This window comes from Ochotona princeps, chromosome 1, assembly GCF_030435755.1.
Source record: "Ochotona princeps isolate mOchPri1 chromosome 1, mOchPri1.hap1, whole genome shotgun sequence".
Classification (NCBI taxonomy): domain Eukaryota; kingdom Metazoa; phylum Chordata; class Mammalia; order Lagomorpha; family Ochotonidae; genus Ochotona; species Ochotona princeps.
In genome coordinates this window covers 43,936,639-43,958,198 of record NC_080832.1, presented here as the reverse complement: position 1 = coordinate 43,958,198, position 21,560 = coordinate 43,936,639, and the positions used below count along the sequence as shown (strand labels likewise).

At 43.0% G+C, this 21,560-nt stretch overlaps 1 protein-coding gene across 4 annotated transcripts in view; it reads right to left on the bottom strand.

Annotated features, from left to right (window-relative positions):
- The window catches only part of MCM9 (minichromosome maintenance 9 homologous recombination repair factor), a 184,368-nt gene extending 174,703 nt beyond the window's left edge, over window positions 1-9,665 (bottom strand). For all 4 annotated transcript variants that reach the window (XR_009247560.1, XM_058680459.1, XM_058680495.1 and 1 more), the window contains exons 1-4: window positions 9,535-9,665; window positions 6,410-6,725; window positions 2,943-3,259; window positions 1,386-1,467 (exon numbers count right to left, since the gene is read on the bottom strand). Coding sequence is in view for 3 of the 4 variants with exons in the window: in XM_058680459.1 (XP_058536442.1) it covers window positions 1,386-1,467; window positions 2,943-3,259; window positions 6,410-6,713 (703 nt within the window). In the remaining variant the exon portion in view is untranslated. The remainder of the gene's footprint in view (window positions 1-1,385; window positions 1,468-2,942; window positions 3,260-6,409; window positions 6,726-9,534) is intronic.
- Window positions 9,666-21,560: the final 11,895 nt, after the last annotated feature.

Here is a 21,560-nt window from a genome sequence, read left to right as displayed (position 1 = left end):
GGTCAGTGCTGGTCAGGACCACTAGGAGCTTCTTGCAGGTCTCCTACATGGGCGGCAGGATCCCAGGATCTGTGTCATCTTCTACTGCTTTTCCCAGGCCATTAGCATTGAGACAGACTAGAATGGAGCAGTCAGGAAATGAACTGGTACCATACTGTATGCTGGCATTACAGGCAGTAGATTCAACAGCTAGGATAGAATGCCAACCCCCTGGTATTTATAATTAACACAATAAACACTGTCTCAAAACTAACAAGCAATTAATTAGTCATTTCCAAGTTTTACACCAATTATATATTATTTACATTAGTCAAATACCTTTTACTTCTGAATTTTAACATGTATAAAGAAATCTGTATATCTTTTGATTTCCTGAAGAAAAGCATTCTGTAAATGCTCAATGTGTGGAACTAGCAGTGCCAATTCATAGAACAGAAGCCCATGTACAGCTACAGGCGATTTCATACAGTGTGGTGACCAACACATAAGGAGGAGCCCAAGACGTCTCCTAAACCATTGTTTGGATGGTTTTCAAAACCCAATTAGAAATAATGAAGATTTACTATACTGTCCTCCCATAAGCCTTTTAGATAAAAAATGATTAGGCAAGTTTATACATAAGCACTTACATGAAATAGTTTTATTTATGGTCATTTTGATAAATTATATCCAGCTGTTTCTCCATTAAATAAATGAGGGACCTAACAGATATTCACACATTGGTTCAAATCTAAACTCAACTGACAATGATTCTGTGGGAAATGTAGCATAATACAGGGGGCCAAGATGGCACATACTTATCACACGGGTTATACTATTTAAGGCAAACTACCCCAATTTTCTTGAGTTTATTTTTGTTTTTCTTTTCTTTCTCTCTCTTTTTTTGATTGATTTATTTGCTTGTTTGAAAGTCAGAGTTACAGCGAGGGAAGGAAGGAGAGACAGCCAGCCAGAGATTTCCTTTCTGCTTGTCTACTCTCCATGTTGCTGCAATGGCCAAGGCTAACTAAGGCAGACTAAAGTTAAGAGCCCATGTAGGGTGCATTTGGGCCATATTCCACTACTTTTTCTAAGCTATCAGCAAGGAGAGACTGGAAGGGGACCAGCTAGGATGTGAACCAGCACCCATGTGGGATGCTGGCACTGCAGGTGATAGTTTTATCCACTATGCCACAATGCCAGCTCCCAAACCTATTTCTTGACCCACAAATTTTCAATGACTCGATTTAAATCATAGGACAATGGTGAGAATTTAGAAAGCTAATGCATGTAAATTAATGCAATACTGAGAAACAGTTAAGTGCTCAAGATATTACCTTCCATCATATTAGACCAATTAGTATTTCAGGATTTCCCACAGAAGTCTACCAAAAATTCTTTCTTACCAGATTTGCAACTGTCTACTAAGTCATCTTCTAGGATAACCTTCATAGATCTTGGAATACTTCCAACAGACAACCTTTGAACCTAGCAAGGAAGAGAACACAGAACATGCTCAAATACATGCCAAGTATCCTCTGCATACTTTCAAGCAGCACTTGAAACTACTGTGTCCATTTCTCTGACAGAATCCTATGATTTAATTATGATGAAGAATGAAGAAAGTGTTCTTGAAAATTGTGCCTGTATCCAAATGTGGCAAAAGTCTTCAAATACAATCCTTTGTGAATGATCAAAATAAACATATGTTCTCACTACTAAACATAATAAGAAAGTTCTCTACATATTAAGTAAAAGAAAGGTGCTTGTTTCCTGATCTTGTCACACAACCTGGAACAAATCAACCAATCCCTTAGTAACACGGCTCCCTGTTTTGTTTTTTTCCCATGGAGTAAGTGCCCAAAAAAAGGCTCTTTTTCAGGTCCCATGCACCTTTGTATGATCATATGATCAGGTTGTAGCCACTGAGAGCTGACCAGTGCACTAGAGACAACTGTTTAAATGGAAACTGAGTGAGACGGGTAGAACTTTGCCCATCTCTTTCATATCCTCTAGAACACAGATTTGATGGAGCTGCAGCCATGATCACGGCCTACAGATAACTATGAGAACAGAACAGGAGCTGTGTGTTCAGAATGGTGGACACAAAGCAAGATATTGGAGTCCTTGATACCGCAGACCCTGCATGTGCCCCTTGCACTAATGTTCTCCTACTGATTTTAGATGAAGAGTAAATCTTTCCATTTGAGCTGCAAGTGAGAGAAAAATCAGGTCCACTCCATTTGTTAAACAATGTTCATGACAACTTTCAACAACAGTTAATAATAATTTTTTTCCTATCCCTTACTTAAAAGCGGCTGGATTAGTTGCCAGTGCCGTAGCATAGCAAGCAAAGCCACCACCTGCAGGGCCAGGATCATATAAGAACACAGGCTTGAGTCCCAATTTCTCCATTTCCAACTCAGTTCCCTAACAATGCACCTGGGAGGCAGTGTAAAGTGGGCCAAGTGTTTGGGTCCCTGCACTCACATGGGCGACATGGACGAAGCTCCTGACTCTTGGATTCAATCTGGCCTAGCTCCTGCTATTGTAGCCATTTGGGGAGTGAACCAGTGTTAAAACCTCTCTCTCTTTCACTCTCACTCTCCCCCTGGCTCTCTCTCTGCCTCTACCCCTCTGTAACTCTGCCTTTCAAACAAGCAAGCAAACGAACAAATAATCTCAAACAAAAAGAACAGCTGTTTTACACATCTTAACAAGTTACTTCTTTAACATAATCAATTATTCAATGAAATCATGCCACATACCACTTCCATGTCCTTGCTCTATCTAAAAAGATGCTAGCTAAAGACTACAACCTGATACACGTGGGTCCATTTTAAGACACCCAGATAGTGACACAAGTTCATTTGTATCAATGCTGACTTCCTTAGCTAATGCTAATAATTTCCCCATAGCTGGAGACCACTTCTTATTTTTTTTCAGTTTTTTTGATCATTTACCTGTTCCTGAATTTTGATTTCCTGGTAGTCTCTACACCTGGTTGGGGATGAAGACAAGCCTGAGAGGCAAGTGAACTTTGAGGAATCACAGCTCCCTGGGTTGGAACAAGACGATGGCCGGCAGAAGGTATAGTACTGTTCGAAGTCAGCCTTGACTACAAAGACATGCTTGCATTTGTTGCACATGTATTCCCGTTCAAACTCCAGGACTTTCACCAGACTTGTTCGAATCACTGTCCCAGTGACAGATAAAAAATGTCCAACATCTTTGGTTTTAGGAATATGCTCTCTTACCAGCTCAGGACAGACAGGCAAACCTGATGGGGAAAAGAAACAATTACATCAACCTGTGTAACCAGATTTGACTCCACATAACATACACTCCTCACAGACTTCCTGAGAGAACAATCTTAAGGACGCAAAAAAAAAAAAAAACAAACAAACTCTGTTCTTGACTTCATAAAAATTAGATCACTGACTAAATTCTAAAAATTTAAAATAATTATCAATGGCTCTTTTGAAAGGACATCTCTACATGCTATCATATCCAGAATTTTTAAAAGCAGATTACCTGCTTCAGTAGGATATAAATATGGTACACGATTTTAATATTTAACAAAGAACACAGTGGTACTTGCCACACATAAAACAAACTGATGATTCCTTCAAAAAACTACAAAACACAGTGATAAGAAGGGCAGAACAATGACCACAGAGTTTCACAATGTGACTTTCTCGCCTCTTTAAATTCAGTTCAGGAATTATTACTTAAGTATCAGTGTTTTCAAGCACTGAACTATAAAGAGGTTTGCGAATAGTATCATCTCATCCTTTAAAAAACTTGTTTTCAACATAAAAAAAGGCAACTGAAAAGGTACAAAATATCAAACAAAAGCCTTATGCAGAAATGCCTTCTACCTCACCCACGGCTACAATGCACACCTAAACAGAAAGAAGCTGGCTGGGAAGGTCAAAGGGTACCTGCCTCCTAACAGACTTGCTGGAGCAGCACTTGATAGGCAGGTTCATGTTCCATGGCCCACTGTTTTGTGCTCAGAATTTAGTAGCTAAAAATCCTGCCACATGAGGCCAGCATGTTGGCTCAACTGGCTAATCCACCACCTCCTAGTACCAGCCTCCCACACAGACGCTGGTTCATGTCCTGGTTGCTCTATTTCCAGTTCAGCTTCCTGCATATGGCCTAGCAAAGCACTGGAGTATGGCCCAAAACGTTGGGAACCTGTATCTACGTGGAAAATCCGGACTGGCTTCGGATCATCTCAGCACTGACCATTGCAGACATTTGGGGAGTAAGTCAGCAGAGAGAAGATTTTTAACTCAATCCCTCCTTCTCTCTGTAAACTGTCTTCCCAATAAAAACAAATAAATCTTAAAAAAAAAAATACTAATACATCTCCACATTGAAGACTGCTCCATCAGAGAAATAACTATAACAGGAATCCTAAAAACTTCAATTTCTATTGTCAAAACTATAGAATTTTCTCTATTGATACAGACACTGAAATTCAACTAACAACAATAATCTGAAAGTAGCTTGTTAAGAATGGAAATGGGTAGAAGCAAATTAATAACTGAAGTATTGCTTTTGATTTTAAATATTTATTTACCTATTTCAAAGGCAGAGAGTTGGGGGGGTGGAATAGAGAAACAGATCTTCCATCTGCTGATTCTTTCCCCATGGAGAGCAGGAAAACAAGCACTTGAGAGGGTAGGAAGCTAGGGTGGAAGTGGAGGTGGGGCACCCCTCCCCCTCAAGCGGCGGTTTAACGTGCAGTGCAAATGTGGTGCCACAACGCCATTTCACATCTTCTCTTCTTGAAACCTCTGGGGAGACCCTAGGTCAGAGTACACTTCCTTTTCTGCGAGACGATACACCCTCTACATCTTCTGAGACATGCTTCCCATGAAACACTGCCGTTACAGCTCCTTTACCATTATGTTTAATATGTATACCTGCAGCCATACATGTACCATCTGGTAAACATTCGACTGCGTATCTCTTTCCCTACAACCTTGAGCTGCTTTATTATTTTTTCTTTGTAAAAATCTACATAAACGGAACAAATTTCATGTGTTTCATATATACGGTTTTTTTTTTTTTAAGATTTATTCATTTTATTACAGCCAGATATACAGAGAGGAGAAGAGACAGAGAGGAAGATCTTCTGTCCGATGATTCACTCCCCAAGTGAGCCGCAACGGGTCGATGCACGCCAATCCGAAGCCGGGAACCAGGAACTTCTTCCAGGTCTCCCACGCAGGTGCAGGGTCAGAATGTATTGGGCCGTCCTCAACTGCTTTCCCAGGCCACAAGCAGGGAGCTGGATGGGAAGTGGAGCTGCTGGGATTAGAACCGGCGCCCATATGGGATCCCGGGGCTTTCAAGGTGAGGACTTTAGCCGCTAGGCCATGCCGCCGGGCCCACATATATACAGTTTTAAAAGCATAAAGGTAATTCCCACTCTACCCTCTCTCCTTCCCAAACTCCTCCTTTATTTTTAATTTTTACAATGGCAAACTTCCAATTTACATTATAATCACAAGCTTAACCCTCCACTAAATAAAAAATTCAACAACTAAGAAGCAGAAAAACTACTGTCACTCAGGAATATAGTATTTGAGAGGCAGACAGCAACACAGAAAGAGAAAGAAATAGCTTCCATCCACAGGTTCACTCCTTATGTGCCTGCAAAAGCCAGGGCTGGGTCAAGCCAAACTGAAGAGCCAGAAACTCCAACTGGCCTTCCATGTGGGTGGCAGGGGCCCAAGCACCTGAGCTCTCTCCTGGGACTGTCCCAGCAGGGAACTGAATCAGAAGCAGAGTGGCCAGAGCAGAAATGGCACTGAGATCTGAGATGCAAATGTCCCAAGTAATGGCTAAACTCTTTCAGCCCAATGCCAGCTTCCTTTTGAAAATCTCTTAACTCTATCCACTAAGAATGACTCTTAGAATATAAAGTAAAACCTGCAGGCAAGAATTCAAAGATCAAGCTTTGCTAAGTTGTCAACTGCTCCACTGCTATAGTTCCTTAAAAATGAAGATACTGAATCCATCAAGAACTAAAAACAAATATATAATATATTGAAGCAAGAGTAGAATGGTAATCTTGACATATAAACATGATTATCTAAAATAGTTTTGAAGATTGTTGGGCAGGATCTACTATTTTTCTTCTCTTGTAACTCATCATAAAAGCTTATAATGATGCATGAGATAAAAATTTTATGCACACACACAAATATGATCAAGCAGACATGTAAATACGCTGCTTTCCACCCCTTCTCTTGCCTCTTGGGTGACAGAGAAGACAATCAGAAAGACCAGAGATCACCAGTTATATAACAGATATGCATCTGAAATATAAATATCAAATATTCCTTGGTGTTATATTTTCTGAGAATATTTCCAGAAAATCACAGAACAGTGAAATCCTTGTGTGATTTACCTGATATCCTGGCATGAAGATTCTGTTTCATGGAGACACCCTTGCGCTGTGAAAGGGACTGCAGAATTGTCAAGGCTGCCCTTCGGAGTGCATTATCAAAAACAGTCAGTACTTCATTGGGGAACACGGTGAAGTACTCCCCAATCTCCATGTTGGTCTCAAAAAGGGTCATGGCATTAACTACAACAGAGAAATGAGCTTCTTCATCTCTTTCCTTCAGGATGAGGAGAATATCATTCCTGTGGTACTCTGAAACATAGGACTCAAACACTTGACCAACCAGAGCAACTTGATCAGCATTCATCCTGACTCTAGGCTATTAAAAAAAAGAAGATGAAAGAAAAGAAAAGCTCATATTAGACCTTTGATGTTCAAAATACACACGCTTCAGCAAAAAAGATCTGTTGGTTAAAAATCACCCTAACTTTCACTTCCTGGTAATCACAAAGTAGTAACATTTCATATCTTAACAGACCTAAATTGCAGTTATTTAGAAATGAGATAAGTTAAAATTGAGAAAAATCACTATGTTGGCACAAATAACTGAAATTCAAAACACTTCTCATATATTTTCTTCAACCTGCTCCTACCCCTTAAATTTATATTAAAATATTAGTTTATATAATATATCCAAAAGGCCCTTGCCTTTGCTTGGGTCATATTCTATCTACAGACATTTGTTCTCAACTAAAAAATCTTAAACACTACTCTTTTCACCTGAAGAAAGTACTTTTAAATTCTTCTTTCCTGCCAAGGGCCCTTTAGATATTTATAGCATCTTCTGTGGGCCACACAAAATAATAAACTTTTTTTTTTAAGATTATTATTATTATTGGAAAGCCGGATATACAGAGAGGAGAAGAGACAGAGAGGAAGATCTTCCATCCGATGATTCACTCCCCAAGTGAGCCGCAACGGGTCGGTACGCGCCGATCCGATGCCGGGAACCAGGAACCTCTTCAGGGCCTCCCACGCGGGTGCAGGGTCCCAAAGCTTTGGGCCGTCCTCGACTGCTTTCCCAGGCCACAAGCAGGGAGCTGGATGGGAAGTGGAGCTGCCGGGATTAGAACCGGCGCCCATATGGGATCCCGGGGCTTTCAAGGCGAGGACTTTAGCCGCTAGGCCACGCCGCCGGGCCCAATAATAAACTTAAAATTAGCCAAAGATTTACTGAGTTTCAAGTACTGTCTGCAGTTATCTTTGCAGGACCAGGCAAATGATTTTGCAGCCCTTATAAGGATCAAGGGCCAGATGTTTTCCACCTATACTTTATACACACAACCATTCATGTTTATTTTATTATGTAAACAAAACAATACAATCAGGCTGACAGCCAATTCTAATTTGAACAATTTGACAGACTGGCTTTGCAAACTGCTATTTGGAGACTACTTCTTATTTCTTCTTCCTAACCTAGCAAAACCGTTGGCTTCAGTACAAACAGCTGTCAAGAGTACAACAAGCCAGAAAAAGACAAGAGAAAAACATCAAGTCTTCGAAATTACAATCAGGATTAAAAACACATACACATACGCCACTGTGCCCGACTCATTCCCCTAGCCCTGCAGCAGCCATCTTTAAAGGAAAACCCATCTTTGGATGTAAAGGTTCTACCTACACTTTTTTTTTTTTTTCAAATATACAGTCAGATCGCAAATCACATTTGTATAAACCCAAAACAAAGTCCATTTCCTAAGGTGTACCATGTATAGCCAGCAAATGAAAAAACACAATAAACAAATGCTTTTATGTTCTCAGGGAACTAAAGGTACTGCGCCACAGTACTCTATCAGCAGCAAAATGCACCATAAACAGAAATACCCAGGAGAGGATTAAATCTAAATGAGATGACAAATCTCAGAGGTGGCAGAGGAGTTACAAATGAGCTGTTCAAATAAGAAACGATTACTTTTTAAACAGAACACTGCGACAGACATGTGCTTTGTCTTCTTTAATTTATCCCTCATTGCACTCGGCTCACTGAATATGCAGATTAATGCTGATTACCATTAAGTTGCAGTTTAGCATCTTCAATATTTGCTACATACTATCTGTTAGAAATAGTTTGCCTTCTCTGAGAACCTAATATATTGGGAGGATGAAAATTGTAAGGAGGTTTTACGATGGTAAGGCTACAAATCCTGACAAGGACAGGAGACGAGTGTGAGATTGAGATGAATAAAGGCATACACAGGAGACACAGTGAAACTAAACGACGGCCACCTCACTGATGAGTAATTTGTTTTCGGTGAAGTCATGCAAATCGAAACAAGCACACTTGGGAAGGACTATATAATATTTACAGGACATGATCTTTACAAATACAAAAACAAAAAGCTGGATTTTCATGAGGCAAGAAAAGAATAGCTTAGATTCTGTAAACGCATATTAAATCTAGAGCCACAGATTTAACAGTTAGGAAAACAGTTGCATAGGGGGCAGAAAGACGGCAGCTGAGAATTCAAGGTTCGAACTATCAGGTGTTAAATTTCACCTCGTTAGGCCAGTGATTTCTATATTTACAAGTACTGTTTTTTGAAAATAGCATTCGCTTTAAACACATGCATAGAAGAGATGAATCAATTCGCTGTTTCCTAAATCCATTGTTAATCCTGCCACCAAGAGTCTTTAAGTCCTCCTCTTTTTTGTTCACCGGTTATGCTTCGTACTTATTTTTTCCCTGTTAACCAAAACCAGGCTCCAAAACAACAGGTGGCATCCTCCTTGCGGGGCGCGTAGGGACTCGGGATAGCCCCGCCCCGCCGAGCCGCACCTGCCGAGAGCCCCGCCCCGCACAGAGGCCCCACCCCGCCTCGAGGCCCCGCCCCCCAGGAACGCCCCCTCTCCCTGCCGGCGCCGGGCTAACGTGGGGCTGGCCCGTTCTCGGAGGCTTTCTTCCCAAACTTTCCCGCGGATCCCGCAGACTCGGCTCTGCGCTCAGCCCTAGCCCTACGACGCCTCGGCAGGGCTCTGCCCGCCTCCCTAGCCGCACAACCAGGCAGTTCCCTCACTGCCCGGCGCCGGAGTGGAAGTTTGTTAAGTAAAAAGAACGTGGGTGAGACTGGCGACTCACTGCGTGACATGGAAACTCAACTCCGTGAAACGAGGGGGCGCCTGTCACTTACGCGGGGACACGCAGGATCAGAAGCCGCCTGGGAGGCCGAGGGGCGCCGAGAGCTCCGGCCGGCGGGGACGCGAGGGGGCCGGGCAGGAGCGGCGCGCGTGCGCGTGGCCTCCGGAGGCGCCGCCGCCGACCTCGCGCCCGGAGAGCTCCCCCCGTACGGCCGGCGGACGCCGAGCCGCGCTCAGGCCCAGCTTCCCGGCCCTGCGCCTCTTCCGGGTGCGGCCGCGGGCGCGCGTCCCGCCAGGCACTAGGGCGAGCCCTGGGAGGGGCGGGGCCTAGGAGAGGAGGGGCGGGGAGTGGGGAGGCGGGGCGATTTACAGCTGGGGCGGGGCCGGGTGTGGGGAGGCGGGACGTGGGAGAGCCGGGGCGGGCCAGGGGGCGGGGCCTGGAGTGGAGGGGCGGGACCAGGAGTGGGGAGGCTGGACGCAGCTGGAGCAGCGGGGCGGGGCACCAGGCGGCCCTTGTGGTTTGTTCAGAAGGGATTTTTGATCTTTGTGAGAAGTCTGCCTAATACGTGGTCACGGAGCTTCTCTTTCTGATCAAGGTTTTAAGGTTTAATGTTTCCATTTAGGTCATTGATCCTACCAGCCCGTTTTTGCTTGGGCAGCAAGGTGTGGATCCTAAGTCACTGTTTTGCATATGGATATATAATGTTAGTTTGTTCACCAACTTTTGCTTTTCGCTGACCTGCTTCTGCAGCTTTGTCAAAAATTGGTTTCAAAAACTAGTTGTAGGTGGATTTGCCGGAGTTGGGCTAGGCGGAACTCAGTAGCCAGGCTCTTGCATGGGTACACGGATCCAAGGGTGTGGCCAACCCTCTGCTGCTTTCCCAGTGAATTCACGAGACACTGAATGGCAAGTGCAGTACCAGAGACTTGAACCGCTTCATATGGATGCTGGTATTGTAGGCAGCGGCTTAACTCATTACACTACAACAAAATGCTTGCCCCCAATAAAAACATTTTCCTTGGAGTTTTTTCAGTGGGAAGATTTTAACCACAAATTAAAATTCTTCATTAGAGACAGGGCTATTCAAGTTTCATTATACTTTTATAGCTCTGATCAGTTGTCTTTGAAGGTGTTTTTCTGTTTCAGCATAATTGTTACATTTATGATGTGGAGGGTTTTATTTTTATTGGTAAAAGGCAGATCAGATTTACAGAGAGGAGAGACACAGAGAAAGATCTTCCACCTGCTCGTTCACTCCCCAAATGGCCTCAAGGGCTGGAGCTGAGCTGATCTGAAGCCACAGTCGAAATGCTTTTTCTGTGTCTCTCACGAGGGTGGAGGCTCCCAAGTCTTTGCGCCATCCTCTATGGCTTTCACAGGCGACGAGCAGGGAGCTGGATGGGAAGCGGAGCAGCCGGGACACGAACCAGCACCCATGTGGGAGCACAGCACTTTGCAAGGGGAAGATTAGCTAACTGAGCCATCGTGCCTGCCCAGTCCATAAGGTTTTGAAATCCAGGTATAGTGCTTTCTTAGGACACATTTTCCACCAAGTTTTTGAAGATCTCCGTGTCAGAAATTCAGACCAATGGCTTTATTTTAGCTATTCCCTTACAGGCCCTGCCTCCATATCTATGCAGTCATCTCAGGGGTAGGACTTCAACACCTGCATTTTGGGGTGTGGACACAATTCATTCTACAGCAGTAGGGTCCTCCCATCCTCCACCCAATTACCCCGAATCTCCGCACTGTCCTCCGTGGGGGTCTGCAGTAAAGGCAGGATTGGTTCCACACACGTTCAGCAGTGGCTGCTTTTATGCCTTCACTGGAGACAGAGCAGCTTCTTCTGGGGTCTCTGGAGTTTGCTGGGATACTGCCTGGTTTCCTAAAGAAAAGCCTGTGCGAGGTCTGGAGGCTCCCGCAGGCACCTGACCCCCCAGAGCAGCCTGTTCTGGGTGTTTCACAGCTCACTAAAACATTCCAGTGCAGCCTTCCTCTCGGCTTGCGTTGGAAGCAGGCTCAGGTAAACAGAAGTTCATTTGCAGTCCCTGTCCTCCCCCACCCCTAACGCCAGATTTCAGGTGAGTTCTCTGTGACCGAAGCTCTATAATGGGCTCAGACGATGCTTTTAAGTTTTTTTTGTTTTTATCTTAGAAGTTGATCTTCTTTCCATATCTTAGCATCTCTGTCCTAAAACCATATATTTTTTCCTTTTTAGTTTTCATGTTTCATGTAAAATTTTTAAAAATTAGGGCCGAGCACAAAAGCCCAGTGGGCAAAGTCTCACCTTGCAAGCGCCGGATCCCTTATGAGCTGCAGTTCGTGTTGCAGCTGCTCCACTTCCCATCCAGCTCCCTGCCTGTGGCCTGGGAAAGCAGTCAAGGACGGCCCAAAGCCTTGGGACCCTGCAACCATGTGGGAGATCCGGAAGAGGCTCCTGGCTATGTATCAGCTCAGCTCTTGCCAATAAAGCCACTTGGGGTTTCAATCTAGAGAAAGAAATGGGAAACAACATCCAGGAGTGGTACAGAACTCCCAACAGGCTTGATCAAAAGCAATCTTCACCACAACACACGATCATCAAGCTCTCTTCAATTGATCATAAGGAAAAGATCCTTAAATGTGCATGTGAAAAAATCAATTGACATATAAAGGAATGCCAATTTTTTTAAAGGTTTATTTATTTTTATTGGAAAGGCAGATTTACAGTGAAGAGAGACAGAGAAGATCTTCCATCCGATGGTTTACTCCCCAAGTGGCCGCAATAGCTGGAGCTGAGCCAATCCAAAGCCAGGAGCCTGGAGCTCTTCTGGATCTCCCACGCAGGTGCAGGGTCCGAAGGCTTTGGGCCATCCTCGACAACTTTCCCAGGCCACAAGCAGGGAGCTGGATGGGAAGTGCAGCTCATAAGGGATTAGAACCAACACCCATATGGTATCCAAGCGTGTTCAAGACAAGGACTTTAACCACTACGCTATCACACCAGGCCCCAGGAATGCCAATTAAACTCACAGGAGATCTCTCACAGGAAACTCTACAGGCAATACAGGCAAGAAGAAAATGGAGTGACATATTCCAGATTCTAAAAGAAAAAAAATTGTCAGCCCAGGATAACATATCCAGCAAAGCTTTCTTTTGTCTTTGAAAATGAAATAAAATTCTTCCACAGCAAAGAAATATTAAAAGAATATGCCTCTTCCAAACCTGCCCTACAAATGTAGTTCTCATTTACAGAAGTTATATTTGAGAGGCAGGCATTTGGGCCAGCAGTTAAGCTGTTCGTTAGGATGCCAGTGTCTCACACCTGAGCAGCAGGACTCAATTCCTCGGTAAACACAGGAGGTTAGGTCTCAGCCTTGGTCCCCCACATGTGTGGCAAGGAGCCAAGCACTTGAGCCATCATCCCAAAGCAGATACTAGCAGAAAGCTGGATTAAAAGCGGAGGAACCACTACGACTGATAAAGGACACTAAGCTGCAGGTGTTCTAAGCAGTGTCCTAACCACTGTGCCCAAAGATTGCATCGAACACCTTTTCTCTCTCTCTCTAAGATTTTATTAAATGGAGTTACAGAAAGAGAGGAAAAGACAGAGAGAGAGCTGCTATCCACTAGTTTACTTCCTAAATGACAGGTCTGGCCTTTCTGAAGCAGGAGTCAGTAACTAACTCTATTCAGGTCTCCTATGTAGGTAGCAGGTACATAAGCAGGGAGCTGAATTGGAACTGTAATAGTTAGGACTCAACCTGCACTCACGTGGGATGCCAGATTTACCGTGGTGGCTTAACCTGCTACACCATAATGCCAACCCCCATTCATCTTCTTCCCTTTTTTTCCCTTAAGGATTTATTTTTACTTAGAAGAACTACAGAGAGAGAGGAGAAACAGAAAGATTTTCTACTTGCTGGTTCTTTCCCTAAAAGTCCAAATAGTCAGATCTGGGCTGATCTGAGGGTGGGAGACAGGATTTTCTTCTGGGTCTCTTGTGTGGGTGCAGGGTCCTAAGGACTTACGCCATCCTCTGCTGCTTAAAGTAGGAAGCCGGATCAGAAGTGGAGCAGCCAGAATTTGAACTGGCACCAGTTTGAGATGCGGGTGCCACAGGCAGAGAATTAGCCTGATAGGCCACTGTACCGGCTCCTGGCTCCCACACCAAATTTCTATTTTTCATTCAACCTAAATATATGTGTTTGTTTGTTTGTTGCAGCTCTTAAAACAATGCTTGTCACACAGGAAACACTGGATAAAGTCTATTGGATTTACTGACAATACTGAAATACTTGCTTTTATCACTTTGCACTGGTCTTTAGCTTCTAAGCTTTTAAAGCTTCCAATTCACTGAATATTCTAGCAGCCTCTTTAACTTACTCAGGTGGCAGCAGTGCCGTGACTCCACAGTACCAGTTCTCTCCTGGCACTTCCCACTTGCCACCACTCCTGCCAGGACACTGCTCCCTGCTCCTATAGCCAGTACTGTCCATTGTGCATTCCCTGGTAGCCCACTCCACAAGCCCCTGGCTGCCCCAACCCTCTCTCCCTTGTATTTCTCTCCATTATACTCATTACCACCACCTGACAACACACCACTGTGCTTCTTAATTTTTTAAAAATCACTGATACACATACACATTTCATGGACAGATCTCTCTCTATATGGGGATATACTATTATAGTCTCCCACAACACTGTAAGCTCCACGGGGCAGGAATCTTTTTGCCCTGTGGGTATATCTCTGGTCTTCAAACAGTATTTGGCAGATGTAGGTATACAATGAATGCTGAAACTATTGTCATCTTTACTTGATTTTAATGCTTTAACTGCTTACTTTTTATTTTTTAAAAAATTTATTTTTTATTGGAAAGGTAGATTTACAGTGAGAAAGATCTTCCATCCAATGTTTCACTCCACAAATGGCTGCAGTGGCCGGAGCAGAGATAATCCAAGTCCAGGAGCCAGGAGCTTCTTCCAGGTCTTCCATGTTGGTGCAGGGTCCCAAGGTTTTGGGCCATCCTCCACTGCTTCCCAGGTCATAAGTAAGGAACTGGATGGGAAGTGAAGCAGTTGGGACATGAACCAGTGCCTGTATGAGGTGCCAGCACTGCAGGTAGAGGATGAGCCAGCTGAGCTATGGTGTCACCACCACCACCTCCACCCACCCCCACCACCCAGCGTCTTATTTTTACTGTGGGACTAGTTCACAATGTTCGGGATAACTCAAACCTACTCCCTAACAAATGCTGCTCCCCTCTGCAGCAAATATCTGGCCTCCGTAATAAGGCAGATTAGAAAGACCATTACTGAATTTAGATTCTTTTTGTCTAGATTTGATTTCCTAAAAAAATAGGGTTTAATGTTTACATACTCATTTCTAGAGGTTGCTTTTTAGTTTCAATGTCTGCTATTAATTTAAAAAATGAGCATTTTTCTCTGAATATCTTAGTGCTTAAGTAGACAGCAGTGTTGCTAGCTTCTTTATTCCTACCCATGGCCATTGCTCAGTCGAAGAGAAACTGTGAGTCTTTCCTTTTTCATAATCTAGCATTTGGAAGAGCAAGTTATAAAAGTCTTAACAGAAAGTGTCATTTGTATTCTAAAGCAGTTGTCTTGTACTCCACAGGTATGGAAAATGAATATTTTCTTTGCAATGCTTAGAAAGTAATGAAAACTTACATTTATTCTGCTTATTTTTAAACTTAAAATAGTACTGAATTTAAGGATTGTGCAAATTGACACTAGATTCTTAATATTCCTCTCTGGCAGGCACAAACTTTTTTTGTTTTGTTTTTAGACTTGTATTTATTTTTATTGGAAAGGCAGATATACAGAGAGGAGGAGAGACAGAGGAAGATCTTCCATCTGATGACTCACTCCCCAAGCAGCCGCAACGGCCGGGACTGAGCCAATCCGAAGCCAGGAGCCAGGAGTTTCTTCCGGGTCTCCCACGCAGGTGCAGGGTCCCAAGGCTTTGGGCCGTCCTCAACTGCTTTCCCAGACCACAAGCAGGAGCTGGATGGGAAGCGGGGCTGCTGGGACACAAACTAGCACTCATATGGGATCCTGGCATGTTCAAGGCAAGGCCTTTAGCTGTGACGCTATCATGCCAGGCCCCCTCTCTGGCAGGCACAAACTTTTAAAGTATAGGTCTTGAGGTCTCATGCAAGGGGAGTGGAAAATCTCCAGTTGCCTTCTGTAATCTTCTACCATCTTAGTAGACCAAGTGCAGCAAAAACTTACGGGGGAACTTAGCCAGACAGATGCCTTGGCTCTTCTGAGGCTCACAGAGTAAGACTGTCTGGCAAAGGGGCCCTGACGTAACTGAAGCAAATAGCCTGTATTACTTATACAAACAGCATAATTAAAAACCATTGCTTTACATGGTAATTATTTTTCTTCATGAAATTTTTTAACAGAATCCTAAGTTCTTAAAAGTGATTACTTCCTTTTTGTCAAAGGTTACTTCAAGAACAGTTTTTGAAATGCACCTGCTTTTGTTGTAAAATGAGTACTAAGCAGCTGAAGATGGCCAAAGAGCAGTCGTGATGTTTCAATATGAACAATATTCTCTCATCTTCACCCCATGACAATCCTCTCTCCAGCGTTATTTACATGTCTGCTTTCCAAGACAACCATTTTCTTACTTTTCTAGCAACTTTCGTCTTTCATATGATCTTCTTGGCACATACGGCACGTATCATTTTATCACTGGCACAGGTGACTGAGGCACTGAATTTAAGATGCTGGTTTTCGGGGGTAGACAATGCTGGCCAGCTCATAGGAATGAGCTCGCCATCACTGAAGGTATTCAAGTTCATTAGGGATGGTGCCCTAATCTGTTTTGTATTGGTGCAACTGAATACCACAGACTGGATATTGTTGCAAAGAAAAGAAGTTTATTTCCTACAGATCTCGAAGTCCAGCATCATGTGACGGCCTTCTTGCTGTCATCCACGAGGGAAGGAGAGAGGAGTAGGAGAGCAGGGGTAGCTTGTGACCTTAAGCTTTGGTATCCACATTCCCCATTCATAAAGGTGGAGCCCTTATCATCTAAACAGCTTCCATCAGGACCCATCTCCCAACATTGCTGTGTTGGGACAGAAGCTTCCAACACATTTTTTAAAGATTTATTTATTTTTATTGGAAAGTCAGATATACAGAGTGGAAGAGAGACAGAGAGGAAGATCTTCCATCCACTGATTCACTCCCCAAGTGGCCACAACGGCTGGAGCTGAGCCAACCTGAAGCCAGGAGTCAGGAGCTTCTTCCAGGTTTCCGATGTGGGTACAGGGCCCAAGGCTTTGGGTTGCCTTCGACTGCTTTCCCAGGCCACAGGCAGGGAGCTGGATGGAAAGTGGGGTCACCAGGATTAGAACCGGCACCCATATGGGATCCTGGTACATGCATGGTGAGGACTTTAGCCAGTAGGCTACCGTGCCAGGCCCATCATCACATTTTATGGGACCACATTCAAAGCCTGAGAGAGTTATATACCAGATACAATTGTTCTGTGGCAAACTGCAAGAAATGGCTATTAAGGTCTTTTGTTCCAAAGATTCTAATAGTTCAGGTTGCTTTTTAAGTTATGTAAAAATAAGCTTACTGAAACTATTCCAGGTGCAATGTTAACTGTTTATATAACATTTTTTTGCACCTTCTCCTGTTACTATCACTACGTAACCCAGTGACAATAAAACTTGTTATAATTTTTGCTTTTTTCTGCTACTCCTTTAAATTCTCTCTTCCATTCTTTTGCAGCTTAAAAGCATAACAGTCTCTGAAAAATACAAACAAGCCTTCTCAACTTGCACCCAGTCTGTCCCTTCACTTTCTCTTTCTGTCTCCCCACCTAGCTAAGCTTCTTCAAAGAGTCTCCATCACCTTAGTGTCCATTACTGTCCTGCAGTCCGGCATCACTGCTACCTTTGCCCTGAATCTGCTCTTCCTCAGACCATCTTCCAACTGCCAAGGCCAAGGGCAGTTCTGCTGACACTGACGCTGCTGGCTAGTTGCTCTCCTTGAAACATACTTCTTCCAGAACCCCCTGCTTTTTTGGATCTAGAACTACTTCTCCTCGTCATTCAGGTCCTGCCTGACCTTTAAATGTTAGGATCTCCTAAGTTCCATGCATCACTGCATTCCTTGTTCTCACCAACACCTGCGGTTTTATCTACCATGTAGATGTCATGCTTGCAAAATAAATGCAGCTCAGGCTTTTCCCACTTCCATATGCTTATGTTTATCTGCCTATTAATTATTATAGGGCAACTTTCATTCAACTCATCTGAAACAAAACTTCATCTTTTTGTCATACTTGGTTTCCTTTCTGTTCATATGTATTTGTCACTTACCTTCACCAATTCTGTATCTTCACTCTGTCTTCTCATCTTCATCCTCTAGTTCTTCAGTTCAGTCCTTACAAGAGCCAACTCAATACATTATTAAGCAATTTTGATGTCAGTTAGGTCCCTAACTCTCAGGAACCAGTTGCAATCATGACTTCTTCTCTCTTCGCCTACGTTTTAATCTAATCCTGACCCTGTTAAGAATTCTGGGGGATCAAGGTTAATTCTTTATGAAACATTCAAGGACCCTTAAAGCATAATGGAAGAAACAGTTACAATCCTTCTAGGTGTGTATATGTGTGTGTGCGTATGTGTGTTTACACGTGCACGCACATGCATGCATTGGGTGCTGAAGGGTTAAAAATGCAAAAATAAAAAAAAATCCTGAAATATCTGATACAAAGTAGGTATCCAAAAGTTGGAAGCATAGAGCTCTACATGTGTCATACACAGAAAGGCAGAGTCCTCAGGACTCAGCCAGCCTGCTCTCTCTTCTTCCCTCTCCGTCCCTTCCCTGTTTCTTCTCCTTTCCTTCACTTCCCACCAGCCTACTGAGTGCTCTCTCTTTCCCTTCCTTTCCCTTTCCGTCATCTTCTCCTTTCCTCTTCTTCTGTTTTCCTTCCTTCCCTTCTCATGAAAAGCATAGACATTTTTTTGTTTGAGGGTTCACTCCCCAAATGCCTTTTACCAGCCAATGATGGGTCAGTCTGAAGCCAGGAACCTGGTCCACCCAGGTCTGTCACGTGGATGGCAGGGAACCAAGCACTTCATCATTATCTCTTGCCCACAGGATGACTTAGTAGGAAGGCTGAATTTGACGTGAAGCTGGAACTGGCACTGGCAATCTGAGATGTTGGCATCCCAACCTTTGCATGCCCCTCTTTTTTGTTGTTGTTTTAAGAAAGATTCATTTATTTTCAAAGAGTTTCAGAGAGAGGCAAAGAAAACTTCCACTCACTGGTTCACTCCTCAGATGCCACAATGGTCAATGCTGTGCCATGCCAAAGACAGGAGCTTCATCCATGTGGATGCTAAGGGCCCAAATCTGTCATTGTTTTTCCCAGGCCATTACTAGGAAGATTAATTGGAATTGGAGAAAGTGAGATCAGAATTGGCACTCAGATATGAGATGTGGGCAGTTAAGTGGCAGCTTAACGTGCAGTGCCACCACCATGCACCCCTCTTTCATGACTCTTGTTTCAGCTTCTAACTACAATGGTCTGGCCCTGGTCTGTGTGATAAATTCTTACTCTTATTTCCATATTACACTTGGATACTCCTTCCAAGTCGGCTTTTCCCTGCCTCTATTTAAGTAGAAATTTTCCTCCTCCATGTTGTATTCCCCATATATCTTGTCTGTTGATCGTGTGATACAGATTTAAAAAAATGTTTCATTCTGGATTTTTGCAGCACATGTTCAAGATAGCTTACTAAGGACGGAGTTTTTTCATCTTTCTGTGTCCGCATCTGGCACTGACACCTGCACAGCCCTAATCAACCAGTCCTTGTCAGCAGATTTTAGTAAACTTACAGAACAATTTTGTCACAATTAACATGGTGATGTAGCAAGTTAATAAATTATATTTCTCGGAGAATCAAGATGGCGGAATAGAGTAAGGACACGTTTAAATGGACGGAAAAACAAATCAGGATGAAGCAGAGAGGACATATTTCAGGGAATAGGAAAGGACAGAACAACAGCAGAGGGGTACCTGGAGACTGACAAACACAGGAAAGTAGCGGACACAATGGTGTGGTGTTGCAGTGACTGATACTCCAGCAGCATTCAGCTAACGGTGATCTGAACTCCACCAACAGCCGGAATTCCACCAGCAACCAGGTTCCGACAAGATCAGTGCCACCAGCAACGTAATTATATAGGACACCTGGTGTCTCTCTAATCCTGGGACCTGCTCCAACCGAAAGTGGGAGAAAGGCTGCAGAGAGAACGGTGCAGTCTCAGCACAGTATCACAGAAGGCAGAGAGTGGTGAGCCAAGAGCTGGGGCTGTGGAGACCATGGTGGAAATGTGATATAAGAACCCAGACCTGGAACTTGCTGGAGGTTGTAGCACAAGTGGCTGCAAGCAAAAAGTTGTGTACCAACTGCAACAAGTAAAATTGCATTGTACACCTGTGGGTGACACAGCGTAGAAACCTGCCCCAAGGAGAAGACTCTGCTAACCAGAAGTACAATGACCAAGAGCAAAAGAATAGACAAAGGCACAATGAATATTGCCGAAAACTCCCCTGCAAGGGAGCAAAACCCTATGCTAACCTAAGAGTTCACTGAGGAAGACATCGGGAAAATGCGGCACATAGAATCCATAAGACTCATTTTAAAGATTCTGATCAACAATGAGAAGCTTATGCAAGAGTTCAAAGAATTTAAGGAAGCAATAACACAAATCAAGGCTGGTATATCAGAAATGAAGAACACAGTAGAGCAAACTAAAAGTACAGTGGAGAGTCTCCAAAATAGAATGAAGCAGGCAGAAGAAAGAATCTCAGAATTGGAAGATATTTCCTGTCATCATGGGGAAACAAACAAAAAGCCGGAAGCAGAGCTGGATCAAGACAAAAAAAGTATTCAAGAATTGAAAGACACTATTAAGAGGCCAAATACAAGAGCTTGTAGGAGTCCCAGAAGGTGCAGAAAAAGAAGCTGAGTTTGCAAAGATATTTAATGAAATAATAAAGGAAAATTTCCCTAATCTGGAGAAAGAATTGGGAAACAAGTTCCAGGAGGGGCACAGAACTCCCAACAGGCTTGATCAAAAGTGATATTCACCAAGACACATGATTATCAAGCTCTCTTCAATTGAACATAAGGAAAAGATCCTTAAATGTGCATGTGAAAAAAAATCAATTGACATATGAAGGAATGCCAATTAAGCTCACAGGAGATCTCTCACAGGAAACTCTACAGGCAAGAAGAGAATGGAGTGACATATTCCAGATTCTAAAAGAAAAAAATTGTCAGCCTAGGATAACATATCTAGCAAAGCTTTCTTTTGTCTTTGAAAATGAAATAAAATTCTTCCACAGTAAACAAAAGTTAAAATCATGTGCTTCTTTCAAACCTGCCCTACAAATGATACTTCAAGATGTTCTCTTGACAGAGAAGAATAGCACCCACCAAAACCAAAGGTAAATGCAAAGAACGTTACAGTGAAACAACAACAGAAGACTAAACCAACGAACAACCCATTCCTAAAATGACAGGACCAAAGTACCACCCATACATATTAAACTTTGAATGTAAATGGCTTAAGCTCAATCAAACATCATAGATTAGTAGACTGGATTAAAAACAAAACCCATCTGTTAATTGTCTGGAGGAGACACACTTCAACAAAGATCAGTGGAAACTATATCACATGGGTTTTGTTGTTTTCTGATAGTTTCTTCTAACAGAAGGGAGGGAATTGGGGAGGGGACAAGGGAATATGGAACTGTATTATAAGTGATAATAAAATGTAAAAAAAAAAAGAAAAAGAAAAGAAAAATAAATAAATTGTATTTCTCTTTTCTTATTTTGTTACAATTAGTGAAATCAATAGCCAATTTGATATAAATTTGTTATCAGATGATTATTTATGTAGTAAAACTCTTTTCTGATATCTCACCTGAAGTCAAAAAGTAAACATTAAAGCACATTTGCCAGAAGGAAATGGGAAGCATTATTGTTTGTTCTAACAAAATTTATTATGCAGTAATTACAAAGGTTAAAGACTTCCATC